General features: G+C 40.9%; 1 protein-coding gene across 1 annotated transcript; it reads left to right on the plus strand.

Moving 5' to 3' along the window:
- Positions 1-11,017: 11,017 nt before the first annotated feature.
- LOC121134770 (elongation of very long chain fatty acids protein 6-like) lies at positions 11,018-13,392 on the plus strand. Its single transcript, XM_040733343.1, is given in 1 exon segment — positions 11,018-13,392. A coding segment is annotated over 1 exon segment (804 nt). The 5' UTR covers positions 11,018-11,117; the 3' UTR covers positions 11,922-13,392.
- The last annotated feature ends 6,772 nt before the right edge of the window (positions 13,393-20,164 follow it).

Raw genomic sequence — 20,164 nt, forward strand, 5'->3', positions numbered from 1 at the left:
GACTGATCTCAGTAACCAATCACCTACGTGGCATGGAAAATGATGGGATTTGTGTAGATGAGATGGAAAAAAGTTTGAATTCTAGATAAGTTGCAGACCTCTGAGGATGTTGTGTAAGGTAAGAGAAAAAAGAGAGTTAAAGGTCACACATGATGTTAATCAATACTCAGGGTTCCCAGATGCTGCCACATGCTTGTCATCTGAACTGATTATTAAAAAGGACAGTTGGACAATCACTGCTGGTCAGTAGGCGCTGCACAATTAGGGTGATTAAGAAGGGAGCACAAGGATGATACCAACTGACTAAATAAGCAATAGTGGAGAGGCTACATTAAATGCCCTTCCCTGATAATGAGTACCTTATATGCGATACTAGAACCTTCATCCAGTCACTGATGGGAGCAGAGGCAGACACCCACAGCTAAACACTGAACTGAACTTCTGGAATCCAGTGACTGGGAGGAAAGAGTGATGATCAAAGGGGTCAAACGAGGCTGGTAAAACCCACAGAAACAGCTGACCTGAACAAGTTGGGAGCGAGCTCTTGTACCCCAGACTGATGGCTGAGAGTCCAGCATGAGACTTGTCCAGACCCCCTGAATGTGGGTGTCAGCTAGGAGGCCTCAGCAATCTATGGGGTCTTGGGTAGTGGATCAGCGTTTATGCCCGTCATACAAATGGACTTTGGGAACCCATCCCACATTGAGTGATGCTCTTTTAGCCTGGACACATAGGGGAGGGCCTAGGACCTGCCCTGGATGAATTGAGAGTCTCTGGAGATCCTTCATGGAGGACCTCACCCTTCTTGGTGAGCAGAGTGGGGATTGGGTGTGGGGCTGTGTGGATGGTGGGGAAGAACGGAATGAAGGGAGGGAGAGGGATCTTGGGTTGACATGTGAAGGTAGATTACTTCTAATTTATATTAAATTTTTTAAAGAAGAAGGGAGCAGTATCACTGGGTGAATTCTTCTGGGAAGTGTTTTCTCAGAGTTGGCACACAAAAGCTGTGTTTCAGAGACAGGCCTTACCCTCCCTTGGGATTGATGTGGGAATTGGGCGGGGGACTGGAGGGGCTAGTGGAGGGTCAAGGGATGTGGGGTGGGAAAAAGAGCTGGGATTGACATGTGAAGCATGCATGTTTCTAATTTAAATAAAAATACACATTGATAAAAATAAAGTTTACAAATAAAAAAAGAATTTGTTAAGGAAAAATTTCAAAAAGAAGAAGGGAGCTGTATCACTGGATGAAGTCTTCTGGGAAGTGTTTTCACAGAGTTGGCACACAGAAGCTGTGTTCCAGAGACATTCAAAGTCATGAATTTTCCTGGCAGCTGAAATGAGTAGTGTCAGGTAGTAATCGTTTTGAAAGCATTAAGGGGTTATGGAAGTAGCTGAGGATTGGCACTGTGTGGTAGGGCTGTGGTCAACAAAGAGAGTGCTGTAGAGCCAATTGGTGAATGTGTAATCGAGTTGCAGCAAGAAACCCCAGCAATTTGGACATGCCACTACCATAGGATGAACCACAAGAACTGCAGCAGCCATGGAGCAGGTTCTACCTGAGCTTAGGACAGTCTTTGCAGCCTGCAGTGACTGGAGCTAGGGAAGTGAGGGACTCAGGACAGAGGAACTGGCCTGAAAGCAGACCAGAGGATCTTGTTTGGAAGCTAGACATTGTGCCCTGCAGTTATTTAACAGTTGCAGTTTGATGTGGCTTTTATTTGATTGTGACTGTGCCCCAGTTCTTCCCTGTTAGGATGAGAAAGAATTTCACTTAATTTTGATTTGATGGAAGCCAGCAGCTGAGAGAATTTGTGTTCTAAAATGATGTATATAATTTTTTAAAGAAACTGTACTAATAAATATTTGAATTTGTAAGACTATGGGCCTTTCTATGTTGTAAAAAGTTTTGTATTGTGAAGTTGATATTTATGTGTTATCTTTGGGATGTGTTAAGGGCAGCTTTTTCTTTTGCTAGCCGCTTTGGTTTATCCCCCGCCAGTCGCCTGGGCTCTGCCGCGCCAGCCTGGTTCTAGATCCGCATGAGTCCCAAATAAACACACAGGAGGCTATATTAATTATGAAGCTGTTGGCCTTGTTTGTCTCTCACTGGCTAGCTCTGCCTTAAGTAATTACCCCATAATTGTTAATCTAAGTATGTTTCTTACCGGAGAAGTTTCCGGGCTCCTACCCGGCGTTACATGTCGACTCTCTTGTGTTTCCCCTTCCCAGAATCCTCCTCGACTCCTAGTCCCTCCTATCTAGGTTTTATATTGGCCAGACAGTACTTTATTGACAAATGCACAGGCAAATAACAGGACTTCCCCAACATCTCCTCTTTTCTGTTTAAACAAAAGAAAGGTCTTAATTTTAACATAGTCAAATTGTATATAACAGAACAGTTATCAAGTAAGAACATAGTTACAATATTTTAGCAAGATTTAAAGAAAATATCATCCATCCCATCCTTGTGAGTCCAAAGTCCTATATGTAGCTTATCTTTTATCATAACTAAGGAAAACTATAATTATAACTATCTGTCTTCAACTCCATCAAAGACCACAGAAGGATAATATATAAACACTAGGATTGACAGAGACATCTTACTGCCTGGACAGTCACCCAAAGTTCCTCTGTAACGTTGGGGCATCCATCTTCAGCCCATAGGCCACAATGTGTCTGGAACACTTCTCAGCAAAGCAGGAAATTTCAAACTGTCCATCTGCGTTGGCAGTCTGTCAGTCATTTTTCTTTGTCCTGCAGAAAGTCTCGTAGACTCTTCATCAAGCAGGAACCCTGTAAGACTGAGTTCAGTAGTCACTTTCCTGTGGGTCCTGCATGTCCAGATGATACAACAACAGTCAAACAATCTAGGCAAGAGCAGTTTCTTGCCCAAATGGCTAATCTTGCCATGTTGAAAGCAAACTCTATAACGATTTTCTTCGATGCCCATCTTCCTCTCAGACATAATTGGTGCTGCCAGGAGCAGACATTGTCAAGAAAAACCCTAAACCATTTAAATGCCATGTTCTGAAGGTCTTTGAGAGGTTTGAAGACTGTCCATTTCAAATATATTTCTGTATATCTAGAAACCTAACTTATGTAACTAGAAATTCTATTATAAGTAACTATCTATAGTCTGTATTCAATTATGCATTACATTGTAAAAGATCAGTATAAGCACAATACTTAATCAAGAGGAGAAATATAAGCATCACAAAATTGACCTTGAATTTGTATCAATAAATGAAAAGCAATACCCATACCATAATTCCCCTTTTTACCATTAAAAAAGATTGGCTGTGATCACTAGCCAATTATAAACAATCCCATTTAAATGAAAACAAAGATTTATAAACAAGATGGGAATTGGGTCGTCACTCATTCCAAACTGCTTCCTGCTGGAAGGGGGCGCTGTTTATACCATGGGGATCATGACAAAACTCAGAAACCTGTATAAGTCCATATTTTCGGGGTCTGTAAGACTGCATCATCTTCGCTGTTTCGATTGTTGGAACACCTGGTCCACTGCTTCCGGGGGTCTTGGTTCGTCAAACCACAAAAGCCTGGAAGGAATCCTTAGCTTTTCATTTTCTGTAGAAACATAAATAAAAACTACTTTTCCAAGTAACATATCCTTACACTTAAATTTTGAAGTCAAGGCATTTTCAAAAGACAGAAGTTGGATTAATTCAACAGCATTTATAATCAAGTGTACTTTAGCAGCTGTTCCTTCCTTAGCAATCAAAAAACTGAAAAACATAATAGCGTACAGTATCCAGACTCTCTGTGTATTTTCCATCTTTACGTGGCTTATTTATATATCTATTAATACTTTATTTCTTTCACTTTTATTTATTTTTCTCTGAGACAGGGTTTCTCTTTGGAAACCTGCCTGCCTCTGCCTCTGGAGCAATTCCTACCAGCGTGCGCCACCCCAGCCAGCTTTTGTATTTATTTACCACTTTGCCATTTGATTTTCTCTCTCAATCTCACGTATATTTTTTAAACACACTGTAAACCTTTAGAGGTTTTTCTTTATCCAAGTCTGACTTTACAGTAAATCCTTATGTTTTTCTGGCCACGTGTCTTATCTGTAAAACCGCGGCTGTTTTAAACTGCCGTTTCAAGATGGCAGGCGTAAGCGTGATTTCAGCTTACCGCCTCAGTCCATGCTGACATCCAGCAAATGCTGCCACTTCCAGCTGTATGTACACACCTTTCAATCGTTAGCAGAGTCTCTTAAAACAACCTTGCTGGCTTTTTTTTTTTCTTCTTCTTTCTTTTTATGCCAAGTCAGGAAGACTCCCGTAAGCGAGCCATGTGAATCTCGGCTTGTCGCTAGCAAAACAGAGCACACCTGAGAAAAATGCTGCTACCAAAAATCTGTGCTTCTCTCTGTTCTTCTGTTTCTAAAATTCTTTTAAATCTTTTGTTATTTTGCGTGGAAATTCATGATCCCACTCCTGATCACCATTTTGTTAAGGGCAGCTTTTTCTTTTGCTAGCCGCTTTGGTTTATCCCCCCGCCAGTCGCCTGGGCTCTGCCGCACCAGCCTGGTTCTAGATCCGCATGAGTCCCAAATAAACACACAGGAGGCTATATTAATTATGAAGCTGTTGGCCTTGTTTGTCTCTCACTGGCTAGCTCTGCCTTAAGTAATTACCCCATAATTGTTAATCTGAGTATGTTTCTTACCGGAGAAGTTTCCGGGCTCCTACCCGGCGTTACATGTCGACTCTCTTGTGTTTCCCCTTCCCAGAATCCTCCTCGACTCTTAGTCCCTCCTATCTAGGTTTTCTATTGGCCATTCAGTACTTTATTGACAAATGCACAGGCAAATAACAGGACTTCCCCAACAGGGATGAACAAGAAATCAAACTTTGTGAGTTAGTTAACAGTTGTAAGTTTGGTTGTCAAGTTGACAAGGTGTCTATTATCCTGATTCATTTGATATGAACTTGTCAACAGTTGGAGTTATGAGAGAAGGGAACCACAGTTAATAAAAAATGATGGGGCTGAAGGCAAGCCTGCAGGGCATTTTCTTAATGGCAGATTGTGGGAGGAGATACTACTGGGATGGTGGTCCTAGTTTTGTGAGAAAGTATGCTGATCAGGGCCATCCAATGAGAAGCCATCCTCCATGACATCTGCATCAGCTCCTCCCACCAGGATCCTGATTGAGTTCCTACCATGCCCTACTTTGGTGATGGACAGATAAGTGCAAATGTGATCAAAGTACACTTGTTCCTCTTCAAGTTGCTTTTGATCATGTTGTTATATTGTCCCAGTAGTCACCATAAATAAGATTCCTGCCTTTACTCCATGCTTGTTGTACACTCTGTCATGACAGTTCTTCTGCTGCTACTGCCACCCATCAGTGACATAATATGTTTCTTTTAATGCCTTTCCAATATGATTAAAGACCACTGACTTTCAAAAAGTCTTCTAGTGCCCCAGGCTTATTTGGAAATTGCTGAAGCATCCAAACTCATAGACCAAGCAGAAACTGGGTTGTCAGCTTCTCCAGCAGGCATATGGCCATTTTTGTACAAACAAGTACCTATAAGTCACTTTCATAAATCACCTGTATAATGTGCATGCATTCTATTGTTTTTGTTCCACTAGAGAATTGTAAATAAAACTGTTTTCAACATAATGGTGAGTGTCTCATCACTGACATATTTTGAACTGAAGTTTTGCAAATTTCAGACATTTTGGAATCAGGAATAATTTCATAGTTCAATTATTTACATATGATAAACAACTGATTTGGACAAAGTTTAAGCAGGAGTTTATTTGTTTCTCATGCACTTCGTGCATATAGCCTTAAAGTGGTTATCTGTACCATTTTGATACACCTGTAGTTTCAGTACACCCTATGACATGAAGTGTAGACTTTTGTAATTTTTGAACATATCAGAACTCTAAAAGTTATATTTCTGGAACTCAGATTTCAGATTATAAAACCTTAAGATTCATAATGTCACTATTTGGATAAAGTTCAGTTATGGGAAAAATAATAGAGATTGGGTAAAGCAAGAAAGTCTCTGCTCCACACAACTCTTTAGGGACCAGACACTTTCAGTATTGGACTATCTCCTCTAGGTTCTTAGGATCCATTCTTTTACCTGTCACTGAAATAAAAGAGAAATAAAGATTTGTTTAAAAGGATCATTGGCCAAGAGGTTGTAGTGGACTACCTGTTATGAGAAGCTTTTCCTTGCTAGCCGTTTTGGTTTATCACCCGCCAGTAGCCTGGGCTCTGCCGAGTTGTAGTCCCCAAATAACACACAAGACGCTGTATTAATTATGAAGCTGTTGGCCTTGCTTGTTTCTTACTGGCTAGCTCTGACTTAAGTAATTACCCCATAATTGTTAATCTAAGTAATCTAACCGGAGAATAGTTCTGGGCTTCCTACCCCATGGCGGTTACATCTCGAACTCCTGTGTTTCTCCTTCCCAGAATCCTCCAGGACTCCTAGTCCCACTTATCTAGATTCCTATTGGCCAACAGTGCTTTATTAACAAATGTACAGGACTTCCCCCATCATTTCCTCTTTTCTGTTTAAACAAAAGGAAAGGTCTTAACTTTAACATAGTCAAATTATATATAACAGAACAGTTATCAAGTAAGAACATAGTTATAATATTTTAGCAAGATTTAAAGAAAATATCATCCATCCCATCCTTGTGAGTCCAAAGTTCTATATTTAGCTCATCTTTTATCATAACTAAGGAAAACTATAATTATAACTATCTGTCTTCAACTCCATCAAAGACCACAGAAGGATAATATATAAACACTAGGATTGACAGAGGTATCTTACTGTCTGGACAGTCACCCGAAGTTCCTCTGTAACGTTGGGGCATCCATCTTCAGCCCATAGGCCACAATGTGTCTGGAACACTTCTCAGCAAAGCAGGAAATTTCAAACTGTCCATCTGCATTGGCAGTCTGTCAGTCGTTTTTCCGTGTCCTGGTAGACTCTTCCATGAAACAAGAACCCTGTAAGACTGAGTTCAGCAGTCACTTTTCTGTGGGTCCTGCATGTCCAGATTATACAACAACAGTCAAGCAGTCTAGGCAAGAGCAGTTTCTTACCCAAATAGCTAATCTTGCCATGTTGAAAATAAACTCCATAACGAGTTTCTTCGATGCCCATCTCAGATATAATTGGTGCTGCCAGGAGCAGACATTTCTCATAGTCAAGAAAAACCCTAAACCATTTTAAATGCCATTTTCTGAAGGTCTTTGAAAGGTTTGAAGACTATCCATCTCAAATATATTTCTGTATATCTAGAAAACCTAACTTACCTAACTATAAATTCTATTATAAGTAACTATCTATAGTCTGTATTCAATTATGCATTACGTTTTAAAAGATCAGTATAAGCACAATACTTAATCAAGAGGAGAAATATACACATCACAAAATTGACCTTGAATTTGTATCAATAAATGAAAAACAATACCCATACCATAATTCCCCTTTTGACCATTAAAAAGACATTGGCTGTGATCATTAACCAATTATAAACAATCCCATTTAAATGAAAACAAAGATTTATAAACAAGATGGGAATTAGGACGTCGCTCATTCCAAACTGCTTCATTCCAAACAGGGGGTGCTGTTCATACCATGGGGATCATGACAAAACTCAGAAACCTGTATAAGTCCGTATTTCCGGGGTCTGTAAAGCTGCATCATCTTAGCTGTTTCAGTTGTTGGAACACCTGGTCCACTGCTTCCGGGGGTCTTGGTTCATCAAACCACAGAAGCCTGGAAGGAATCTTCAGCTTTTCATTTTCTGTAGAAACATAAGTAAAATCTCCTTTCCCAAGTAACATATCATTATACTTAAATTTTGAAGTCAAGGCATTTTCAAAAGACAGAAGTTGGATTAATTTAGCAGCATTTATAATCAAGTGTACTTTAGTAGCAGTTCCTTCCTGAGCAAGCAAAAAACTGAAAAACACAATAGCGTACAGTATCCAGACTCTCTGTGTATTTTCCATCTTTACGTGGCTTATTTATTTATGTATTATTACTTTATTTATTTTACTTTTATTTATTTTTCTCTGAGACAGGGTTTCTCTTTGGAAATCCGCCTGCCTCTGCAGCAAATCCTACGGCGTGCTTTTCTATTTATTTACCACTTTGTCGTTTCATTTTCTCTCTCAGTCTTATGTATATTTTTAAACACACTGTAAACCTTTAGAGGTTTTGTTCACCCAAGTCTGAATTTACTGTAAATCTTTACGTTTTTCTGGCCACGTGTCTTATCTGTAAAACTGCGGCTGTTTTAAACTGACTTTTTTTTTCAAGATGGCGGGCGTAAGCGTGACTCCAGCTTACCGCCTCAGTCCATGTTGACATCCAGCAAAAGCTGCCACTTCCAGCTGTACATACACACCTTTCAATCGTTAACAGAGTCTCTTAAAACAACCTTGCTGGGTTTTTTTTCTTTTTTTCTTTTTATGCCGAGTCAGGAAGACTCTGGTAAGCTAGGCACGTGAATCTCGGCTTGTCGATAGCAAAACAGAGCCCACCTGAGAAAATGCTGCTACCAAAAATCTGTGCTTCTCTCCGTTCTTCTGTTTCTAAAATTCCTTTAAATCTTTTGTTATTTTGCGTGGAAATTCAATCCCGCTCCTGACAACCATTCTGTTAAGAGAAGCTTTTTTTCTGGTTCTAGAGCCGCATCAGTCCCAAATAAACTACCTAAGCAGTTTCTGTTAAATGACATCACCTAACCACAGAACAATGATTAGGAAAAGTGTGTCAAGTGGGGATTCAGATAGAATTGAAATTTCAATACATAGTAGAATTATATTTTATATGTTTCTTCTATTGAGCATCAAATACCTACTTTATGCCTTCCACAGAAGAATAGAATATTTTCATCAGCAAAATTATCCAGAATGTGTCCAGGCATTAGACGAGGTCCATAGTTCAGTATTTCTGAATGATACTGCCTACTATCATGACTGTAATGTGCTTTTTCTTTTAAGTTTAAGGAAGCCAGGTACAGCTCAAAATGTTATTTCCTTCAATGGCAAGTGGCCATGGCATTAAAAGAAGGATAACCATGAAGAGAGTCCTCATTCAGAATGAGTAAATGGGGCCTAACAGTCACTGGTGCACAGGAAACATGGAAGATAGCAATGCTTTCTCATTTGAAAGCAGGAATTCTTCTAGGACATGAATGCATGAAAGATCTCTGGATTTGCTCTTTTTGGTTAATAGGGATACATGAGGAAGTGGAATAAAGAGACGTTTGTTTTCACATTGTACAGAGACTGGATCTTCTTGCTCCTTGACTCTATAGTGAATTAATCATTTGGATGTTCAAATCTCCTGTTTTCAATGTCAGGGTGAGAATAGACCTGGATCTGAGTCATTTATATATTAGGTGGACCAGAAATTTAACTGAAAACCAGCATCTTCATGAGTATATGGAAAGGAGCAATGCATTTCCAACACTATTTGTATTATCTTGATAAAATTAAGGGACTATTGGTTGTTTTCTCGAAGGACAAAAAAATCTCTGTAGTTAGATGCAAATCACATTGACTTACTGATGTTATAATAACTAGTGACTTTGACATCTGTGTAGAATATCATTGAACAGCTTAGTCAAGAAGTGCCTGTACTGCATTTTTAGAATAATTATTAGTGTCCAGACAGAGAAAACTTGTACAGGAGAGAACACAAATATTGTGCACATCCCATAGATAAGTACCTGCAGCACGGATATTTATATGAGTTCAATAGAGTCTTGTTCATAGATAGTGGACTATTTAATATCCTTTGCCATTAATTTTCCATCTTGATCATACAGTGGTCAGTGTGCTTGATATTTGATATTCAATAAGTCCTCATGTTAAATGATGCTTATTGGTTCTAGGCGGCTTCGATCATAACTGAGATATAAGAACAACAATTGCACATAGGTGTATGATCTACTCATATAATGTATTACTGGCAATAGTTAGGATAGGTAAATGGTTTATAGTTGATTAGGTCACCCAACATGGAAAGTTTCATGTCCTGTTATGGGTCTGTGGCATCTCTCAGAGATTCGCCAATCAGACAATGGGTAAATTTTAACAAATTAGGGGCTTTCCTCAGATACCTGCACCAAGAATGACATGCACTTAGCAACAAGTCTGCATCTGTCAGTGCTCCTAAGTTATAGCACCTAGCATTTTAGGCCAGGGCTTATAAAGGAAATATAACAACAACTGGAAAGACGATTTGGCTGCTAATGACAAAAAGCTTAAAGTCTGTCTTCAGGAAGCTCTGGGGACAAAACCTGATTTCCAATGGGAAAAATTTTGAGGACATGGGTGTGAATTTTGCTATTGTCAGCTCCATTTTTTTCAGAGTCTTTCATATCTGGAAGCTGCATATTTCTGGAATCTCTACAAGGTTTAATATGTGGACCACATGAAATTAATGGGCAGCCAGTAGAATGTTTTAGATTTCATCCGTCTGGAGAAAATCCTATCCAGTCTTAGTAACAGAAGGAAGGGTGTAAAGTCAGCAATAGAGACTGGAGTTAGACTCATGGGAACTCCCATGCAAAACTCATAGCTTCTGTTTGTGTGAACTCCCTTGGTTTTGGACTAGGGTACGCAATGGTAATGGTGTGTATTTGCACATGCACATAAGCACAGCATCAATCTTTCTCCCTGTCTTTCTTCTCATCTCTCTTTCCTTCTCTCTGTCTCTCTCTTTGTCTCTCTCTCTCTCTCTCTCTATATATATATACATATACACATATACATGTATATATATATATATACACACACAATGTCCAATTTGTTTCTCATTTAGGTTTACTCTTTTAGTTTCCACATAAGCTTTGTCATCATGTTCATTAGTCCACACCCTTGTTTCAAGCATTCATGCCCAGATTGCTTGGTGTTGCCTTTTTGTCTAGCCTCGACAGATCATTGCACTGTCCTGATTTAGAATGGTTCTAATGTGACTAAGACTGCAAGGCATTCATTTCCTCCTGCGGTGGATGCGGACGCCAGGAGGAGAGCCCCTGAGCCAGGAGCTGGGAGCTGAGGCGCAGAGAGCACGTAGCGACTCCGAAGATCAGCCCCAATGAACATGTCAGTGTTGACTTTACAAGAATATGAATTCGAAAAGCAATTCAACGAGAATGAAGCCATCCAATGGATGCAGGAAAACTGGAAGAAGTCCTTCCTGTTCTCTGCGCTGTACGCTGCCTTCATATTTGGTGGTCGGCATCTGATGAACAAGCGAGCGAAGTTTGACCTGCGGAAGCCGCTAGTGCTCTGGTCGCTGACTCTGGCCGTCTTCAGTATATTCGGTGCTCTTCGAACTGGTGCTTACATGGTGTCCATTTTGATGACCAAAGGCCTGAAGCAGTCAGTTTGTGACCAGAGTTTTTACATTGGACCTGTCAGCAAATTCTGGGCTTATGCATTTGTACTCAGCAAAGCACCCGAACTAGGAGATACGATATTCATCATTCTGAGGAAGCAGAAGCTGATCTTCCTGCACTTGTACCACCACATCACTGTGCTGCTGTACTCGTGGTACTCCTACAAAGACATGGTGGCTGGGGGCGGTTGGTACATGACTATGAACTATGGCGTGCACGCCGTCATGTACTTTTACTATGCCTTGCGGGCTGCGGGTTTCCGCGTCTCCCGGAAGTTTGCCATGTTCATCACCTTATCCCAGATCACTCAGATGATGATGGGCTGTATCATTAACTACCTGGTCTTCAACTGGATGCAGCATGACAATGACTAGTGTTACTCCCACTTTCAGAACATCTTCTGGTCCTTACTCATGTACCTCAGCTACCTTGTGCTCTTCTGCCATTTCTTCTTTGAGGCCTACATCGGCAAAGTGAAGAAGACGGCGAAGGCTGAATAGTGTCGGAGTTGAGGAGGAAGACATAGCTCAGGGTCACCACGAAAAATAATAGACAAAAGAAAATGGCACAAGGAATCACACATGGTGCAGCTAAAACAAAACAAAACAAAACATATATATGAGCAGACACAAAACCCGAGGCAGCTTGGGAGTAATGATTAGCTTGACTTAACCCAGTAAGTTTATGATCCTTTTGGGTGAGGACTCACTGAGCGCGTCTCCATCTCAAAGTAGTATTGCTGCTGAGGGACCCCTTCCCTCTTACCTGTCAACTCTAGAACACCCTTGACCCAAAGGGAGCCACAGGCAGAGAGATTAATGGAAAACAAGCAAAACACTATGGGAAGAGGTGGAAATCGATTCAGCGTTTTTTTTTCTCTTAAGGATAAAGGCGTTCCCCTTTTCAAACTATGCGAGCACACACACACACACACACACACACACACACACACACAGACACAATCCTTTGTATCTTTTCAACATGAAACCAGAGCTGGTAGAAAAGATAAACATGGAAGAGACACAGGGTTTCGCAATGATTTTGCAAAAATCAAGACCTTCTAAAGAAAGGTTAGCTAGTAGCCCCTTGATAAAAGATGTCTTAATTATTTTTACTGCAGCTGAAATTAAAAAGATAGATATTTTCCCCTTCACCACACAGCCTCAGGCTACTGAGTTTGCTACAACCAAACAGAGGACAGTACTATGTGATACTTTATTTCTGGGACAGTGGAAACCATGCATCCCAAATCCCAAGAAGGTGGTCCCACGGCAGAGCTGAGCGTCACACTGACAACTGTTATTTCTGCTCTTTGGTGAGGTTTGAAGCATCCTTTGTTCGGTTGCCCAGGGCTTTAGGACAGAAGAATAAATGCAGAATTGAAGGATACAAGCTCACCCAGTTGACTTGGAAATGGAATCTTGTACTATGTGTAATGAAACTCAGCCAATCACCACTGAGCTGGAAAAGGGGGAAGGACCATGGGAAGAGATGGGAGCTGAAGATTCATCCAGGAGACAGATAATACGTGCTCCTCCCCTCCTCGTTTGACTTCACGCATACTCCTGGCTTTCCAGATGAGGCCCCTGTGACACGGTCCCATGCTTTCTATATTTCTGTGACTTTTCAAAAACAGATCTGTGGGGCTCTGCCTGATTTGGGGTAAACACTGTGTGTCTGCATCTTCTGCATTTGCTCCCTTAGCAATGCAGAGGTGTATGAAGTGCCCTCTGCTGGCCAAGTGAGAAACTTCGACAAACACACTTCATAATAGATTGAAAGTAGTTGACCACAAAGGGCCTGTGTAGATTAATCCCTAAGTTTTAAGTGCTGTCAAACACCTGTCATACATTTGACCAAATCAGAAAAGAACCTCTCTACTTCAAGTAAGCTTCATTAGTTTTTAAAGTGACTTTCACTTGGGAACTCGGAAAGTCAGTGTATTAAGAGCCATATTTAAAAAGAAAGAAAAAGAAAAGGAGAAAGTTAGACAATGTTATCTGTAATATTTCAGTCCTCTACAAGCCAAATAAATATGTCGATGTTCCTAATATTTCAAAGACGCAATTATGTAAAGTTGTTCAATGTGATATAATAGTATTCTAATTGGTTAAGTAGCTTAATGATTAGGCAAACTAGATGAACAATTAGAGGCTACTACACTGCGTAGATTATACACTCATGACCACGTACGCACAGAAGTATGAGGTACACGGAGCTGCAAAGCCCAAACGAATAGTATCACAATTTTTGGCTAGCAGAAACTTTCACTTAGCTTCCTTTACTTGAGACTGTACAGTAAAAGGGATTTTTTTCAAATTATTTTTATATTATTTTAGCTTTAATTGTGCTGTCATTCATGAAACAGCTGCGTAGCCTTTTTGTCAGATTGCGTGGGTGTTTTCAGCGGCTTGTTGATGTGTGGAATTAGGAAAGAATAAAATTTGATTCCATTCTGTGTGAATGGGTTAAAGAGTGAACAAAGAATCCGTGTAGGTCAAGTAGTGACTGTAGGAGGAGGCTAATAGTCACACTGGGCTGGGGGCAGCTATTACACCCACGTTAACATTGTGTGGTGGCTTCATGTTGACTGACAGATGAGATATGATTGGAAGGATGCATTGCTACCGGAGCAGAAGGTATAGAGTCACTACGTCAGGTGGAGTTTTGGGATGTAATTGTTTGAGCTTTGTCAGTGCACAGTAGTGTACAATAATAAGCCTTTCCCTTGCCTTATAGAAGAAAGTGAGCAAAATAATGAAAATGAAGACGAGGTCACCTGTCGGCTGACTTGAATCTAATCAGGGCCAGCCTGAGGGTCATCTGGTTGGTTCAGTTTAATTCAGATATTTATCGTAGAATACAGGTTACAATATGGAAATAAGCATAAACTTAAAAAGACTAAGCTATGCTTCCAAAGCACTTTAATCTTCATGTTCGCTTCATGCTGTGTTCACTTGTAAAATAACTTAGAGTTTTTGTTTGAAGGATAAATATCTAATAAATAGTTTCTAAACTAGCTAAATATATCTAAAGGCATTTCCAGTGTTCATCATGGGAAGAAAAAGCCACATTAAAAAAAACAATTCTGATATAGGCTCAGCACACTGTTTTTTAACATATCAGCTTAGCTGCTTTAAGTCTATCGAGATACGAGGCTGGATCACTGGCCTATGACACATCTGAAACCTGCCAGAGAATTGACTGCCACGTAGATAATGTTGCTGTCAGTTAACATTCCGGGCAAGCCAGTTTTTTAGCTGCCCCACTATGCTGCAATAGATTATCTTTCTATTGAAGATTTCTCACTGCATTCCAATCCCAGTGTGGTTAAAAACATTATTCCTGGTTTAAATGAAACTAATCCTTGGCTTCATATAAATGTGGTTTCCTACACTAGGTGTGAGCATCAACTCAAATGTGTGAGTTTGCAATGAAATTCTAGTGAGAAACACTTAGCAGTAGATTTTATCTGGACCTTCTAGTGTCACTTATGAGAAAAGAACAACTATTACTATTATTTATTGATCGTATTTATATCCGAGGCCAGGCCAAAGTATTGAATTAAAAATCACAGTTCTCAAGGCTATTATTTCAGGCAGTCCATATCATCTCATTTACCCCCACCTCAAAGTTTTCTAATCCTACTTCATAACAGAAATTTGAGGCTAGAGGGAAAATGCATATGTATTGCTTCAGGAGGAAGCAGGTTTGTTTTGTCTCTAGCAGTCTTTATCAATGTGATGAGACCGACTAATCACTAGTAATGCTGAAGCTTCATGTGGTGGAAAGTCTACAGGAGCCTAGGGGAACTCTTCCAGGATACTCACAGATTGTTTTGTTATTGTTTGTTTTAGGTCAATTATATCTTGATGATGAGATAAGTCCTGTCACAGTAGAGTGAAAAGCACTATGACACTGGGGTAGAATGTTCTGGAAGTCTGGCTATATTCCCAAACTGCTCAATTATCTGGGAATATCTGGTTACTATCTTGCCCTAATAGAAGGAGCTCTTACTCCACAAGAATGCCAGATACAGACACAAGTGAGCCCTAGCGCATGCTGAGAATCTTTTCCGGGGAGATATGATGATCCTTGAATTAGCATGGGACTTCGCAAGTTTCAAGGGAGTTCCTAGGAGAATGGAGCAGACCAAATCAGACTCCACCCCTGGAGTTCTGAGCTTTGAGTTGCAAGTTCAGGATCCTTGTGTAGCACATTTCCTTGGGAAAGATGTCAGTTCTGGAGAGCAACAGTGTGAGAATATCATGATAGCCCAGAACTTTCTAGCTTTCAAATGCGTGTCTTTTTCTGGTCTTTGTTCTGATAATAAATATTCTGCTATCAGTTTGGGACAATTGTAAAAAAAAAAAAAGAATGGTTCTAATGTAAAGAAAATCTCCAATGTAGCCAGAAAAGATAATTCTACTGCCTCTCAGTGAATATATTAACCAAGTAAATGATAACAGGTTATGGAACCACAGGCAAAAATCACCACATACTCTTTTAATCACAAAAACTAGGCATCTGCTTATTGTAAAAGAATTTATAAGCAGATGACAGGATTCTGGACACGACATGAGGACAGCAGTGTAAAAGATAACCTAACAATCACACCTGGTGATTCTTCTCTGGTCCCAAATGCCAGCATTAGGACTTAGGGTGAGGGCATAAGGGACAACTGTGGACTGGTGTCAAGCTAAAGCCAGCATTACCCAGGATGCTTTGCTGCATTTGTCTCATTAAACCTGCAGTTCAGAGTCACTTTTCTGCAGACTCAAAACTCCTTCACTAATGCTTACACCAGTGTTAATGGTTGCCCTACTAGGACATCCCTTGGGGGAGGGATGATACAGCATCAAGACTCAAGCAGAGAGACTCAGTGAGTAGCAGAGCAGGCTGCAGACTCATTTATCAAGGAAGTTAAGCCTGCATTTATATGCCCTTCCAAGATCCCATTGCCTCAGACGGCTGACTCTGCTGTATGTCCCTTTTTCCTTTGATGTCTCTGGGTCAGGGTCTCTCCTTCAGCAGTCTCTGGGAGTTGAGACAGGCTTTGTGGTTTGGCTCAGGGAGGAAGTTCCTGCAGTTCATGGGCATGCTCATATAAATGAAAACAGAAACACACACACTTAGAGAAACACACAGACACACATAAATATTCACACACGCACACAGACACATTCTGACAGATACACATAAACACAGAGATGCACTGCAGAGACTCACACAGACACACAGAGGTTTACACACTCACATACACACAGACACTTTCATAATCATACTCACATAAGATAGAAGGATAGAAGCCCATGCAGAGAGTGCCAGTGTCTAAGTCCCATTCTCCATCCATTGGACAGGCAAGGTAAGGGTGGGCCTGTTCCCAGCCTGCCTTCTGGGGCCCTGCACAGAATTACCAGAGACCTAGGGACTGTACACTGTCGATCCCATACCGATGGGATTCAGCCCACCTAAAGACTGCCAGCACCATTGCCTCTTTCTCCACACGTGGGACTAGATAAGCCTGGGTCTGTTTCTGGCCCGCCTTCCAGGGCTCTGAACACAAGTAACCTAGGCCAGGGGACTGTGCATTGCGGCTTCCATACCAGCAGGAGTCAACTCACCCAGATTCTGCCAGCATTCTGATCTCTTTCTCTGCCCACGGGACTAGGTATGCCTGGGTCTGTCTCCAGCCCACCTTCCGGTGCTCTGCTGGCAACCAGCTATGACCTGGGAACGGCACACTGCACATCCCATCCTGACTGGAGTCAGCCCGCCCAGAGTCTGCCAGTGTCCAAGTCCCATTCTGTCTACAGGGACAGGTGAGGTAAGCATGGGCCTGCTTACAGCATTTTTGGAGCCCTGAACAAAACCAACAGAGACCTGGGGAGTATGCACTGCATATTTCATCAACCTACCTAAGGGCACTCTCTCTCTCTCTCTCTCTCTCTCTCTCTCTCTCTCTCTCTCTCTCTCTCTCTCTCTCTCTCTCTCTCTCTCTCTCTCTCTCACACACACACACACACACACTAACAGGCACACATGTGTGTATTCACACTCCACAAGGTGAAAGAATTGAGTAGGAAGGAAACAAATTTGTCCCTGGCTTTGGACTTAGGTAAGAAAGAAGCAACTGTGTTCCTGGCTTGGGAGTAGCATAAACTGAAAACAAGAGAAAATATGATAGAAAACTGGGGGAAGCCAAGGAAGGCCTCACCCTCCCTGGGGAATGATGTGGGGATGGGTGGGGAGCTGGGGGGTTAAGGGGGGCTGGTGGAGGGACAAGGGAAAGAGGTAGGAGAGGGTGCTGGGATTGATGTGTGAAGCATTCATGTTTCTAATTTAAATAAAAACATATATTGAGGGAAAAATAAAACTGGGGGAAGTAAGAAAACCTCAGTGACTAGAGGTTGGAAAACAGAAAATTGATGAATGTCACTGATGAAGAATCAAAGGACCTACATATGGATATTTTTGACATGACAAGATGGCCTACAAGTAATATATTGAGAGGGTAGCCTATTGTTGTTGTTGCTGCTGTCAAAAAATACAACAAAGGCACAAAGGACTTTCAGAGTAAATTGCTCTATCCATAAACTAATCATTAGAAGACTCACGGAGGAAGAAATTATAGGGAGTGACTAGTTTTCATGTATAAGCTAAAGAAAACACATTGAATTGTAATAAAAACTCATTGGTTCTACTATGCTTTAGAATGGGGAAAACAACCCACATGGGAAAGCTTTGAATATCAACAGCAAATGAAAAAAATCCGTGTTCATGATTTTTGCCCCCAGGCTAGACTCTAAGTTGTGCATGCATACAAAATACAGTTAACTTGAATTATGCTTGAAATTTTGCCAGTGTATTATGCATAGTATAAAGTCACTATTGGATTCAGATTTTTTGTACCCTGACACTCCTGCTTTGAGTTCTCCTATGGAAAAAGACAGCTAACTTTATCTACACGTGAATCAGAAGTTCTTGATAAGCTATGACTGTCTTTTTAAATTTTTTCCTTTTTTTATTTAAGTTAGAAACAAGCTTGTTTCACATATCAATCCCAGCTCCCTCTCCCTCCCTTCCTGCCCCATCCTACTCACCAGGCCCCCCAGTCTCCCACCCAATCTCCACTTCCATCCCTAGGAGGGTGAGCCCTCAATGGTCGATTTCCAGAGTCTGCTATTTTATACAGAGCAAGAGTCCATGCTGAGAAAGCATCTCTAATTGTGAAATAGGCACTCAAAATCTATTTGTAAGCCATGGATAAATACTGCCCAAGACCCCATAGGACTCGTCACTGACACCCACATTCAGAGGGTCTGGGTCAGTCCCATGGTTTCCACACAGCCATCAGTCTGGGGGCCAAGAGCTCCCCTTGTTCAGGGTCAACTGTTTCTGTGGGTTAAACCGGTCCAATCTTAACTCCTTTGTTCATCAGTTCTCTCTTTCTGTCACTGAATTCCACGAGTTCAGTTCAGTGTGTAGCTGTGGGTATCTGCCCCTGCTTCCATCAGTTGCTGGATGGAAGTTCTGTTTCCCAGAATCTCTGGCAGTGGAATTATATGCTGGCACTCCCCTGATTCATGTTTAAAATCCATATATGAGTGAGTACATATCATGTTTCTCTTTTTGTGACTGGGTTACCACACAAAGGATGGTTTATACTAGTGCCATCCATTTGCTGCAAATTTCAAGATTACATTTTTATTTTCTTCTGACTAGTACTCCATTCTATAAAAGTACCACATTTTCTCTACCCACTCTTCAGTTGAGGAGCATCTAGGGTTGCTTCCATGTTCTGGCTACTACAAACCATGGTGCTATAAACATAGTGGAACAGATGTTCTTGTTGTATGAATGGGCATCTTTTGGGTATATGCCTAAGAGTGGATTTGCAGGGTCTTGTGATAGACTGATTCCCATTTTCCTGACAAATCTCCGTACTGATTTCCAAAGTGGTTGTACTAGCTGTCACTCCCACAAGCAGTGAAGGAGTCTTCCCCTCTCTCCACTGTCCAGCATAAACTGTCACTGGTGTTTTTTATTTTAGCCATTCTGACAGGAGTAAGATGGTTTCTCAGATTTGTTTGATTTGCATTTCCCGGGTGAATAGGGATGTTGAGCACTTTCTTAAGTGTCTATCAGCCATTTTAGACTCCTCTACTGAGAATTCTGTATTTAGTTCTGTACCCCACTTTTTGATTGGATACTTTGGTGTTTTGGACACTTGCTTTTTGAGTTATTTGTAAATTCTGGAGATCAACTCTCTGTCAGATGTGATATCTTTTCCCAAAAGAGAATATATTTTCCCAATCTGTGGGTTGCCTTTTTGTCTTGCTGACTGTGTCCTTTGCCTTACAGAAACTTCTCAGTTTCAGGAGGGCCCACTTATTAGTTGTTGAACGTAGTGTCTGTTGCTAATGGAATTATGTTCAGGAAGCGGTCTTCTGTATTAACTCATTCAAGGGTACCTCTCACTTTGTCTTCTAAAAGTTTCATTGTGGTTGGATTTACTCTGAGGTCTTTGATCCATTTGGACTTAAGTTTTGTGCATGGTGATAGACATGGGTCTATCTGCAATCTTCTACATGTCAGCATCCAGTTATGCCAGCACCATTTGTTGAAGATACTTTCTTTTTCCATTGTGTAATTTTGGCTCCTTTGTTCATAAGTGTATGGGTTATTGTCAGGGTGTTCAAATCAATTCCATTGGTCTACCTGTCTATTTTTGTCCCAATAC

This window comes from Mesocricetus auratus, unplaced genomic scaffold (assembly GCF_017639785.1).
Source record: "Mesocricetus auratus isolate SY011 unplaced genomic scaffold, BCM_Maur_2.0 Super-Scaffold_100030, whole genome shotgun sequence".
Lineage (NCBI taxonomy): Eukaryota > Metazoa > Chordata > Mammalia > Rodentia > Cricetidae > Mesocricetus > Mesocricetus auratus.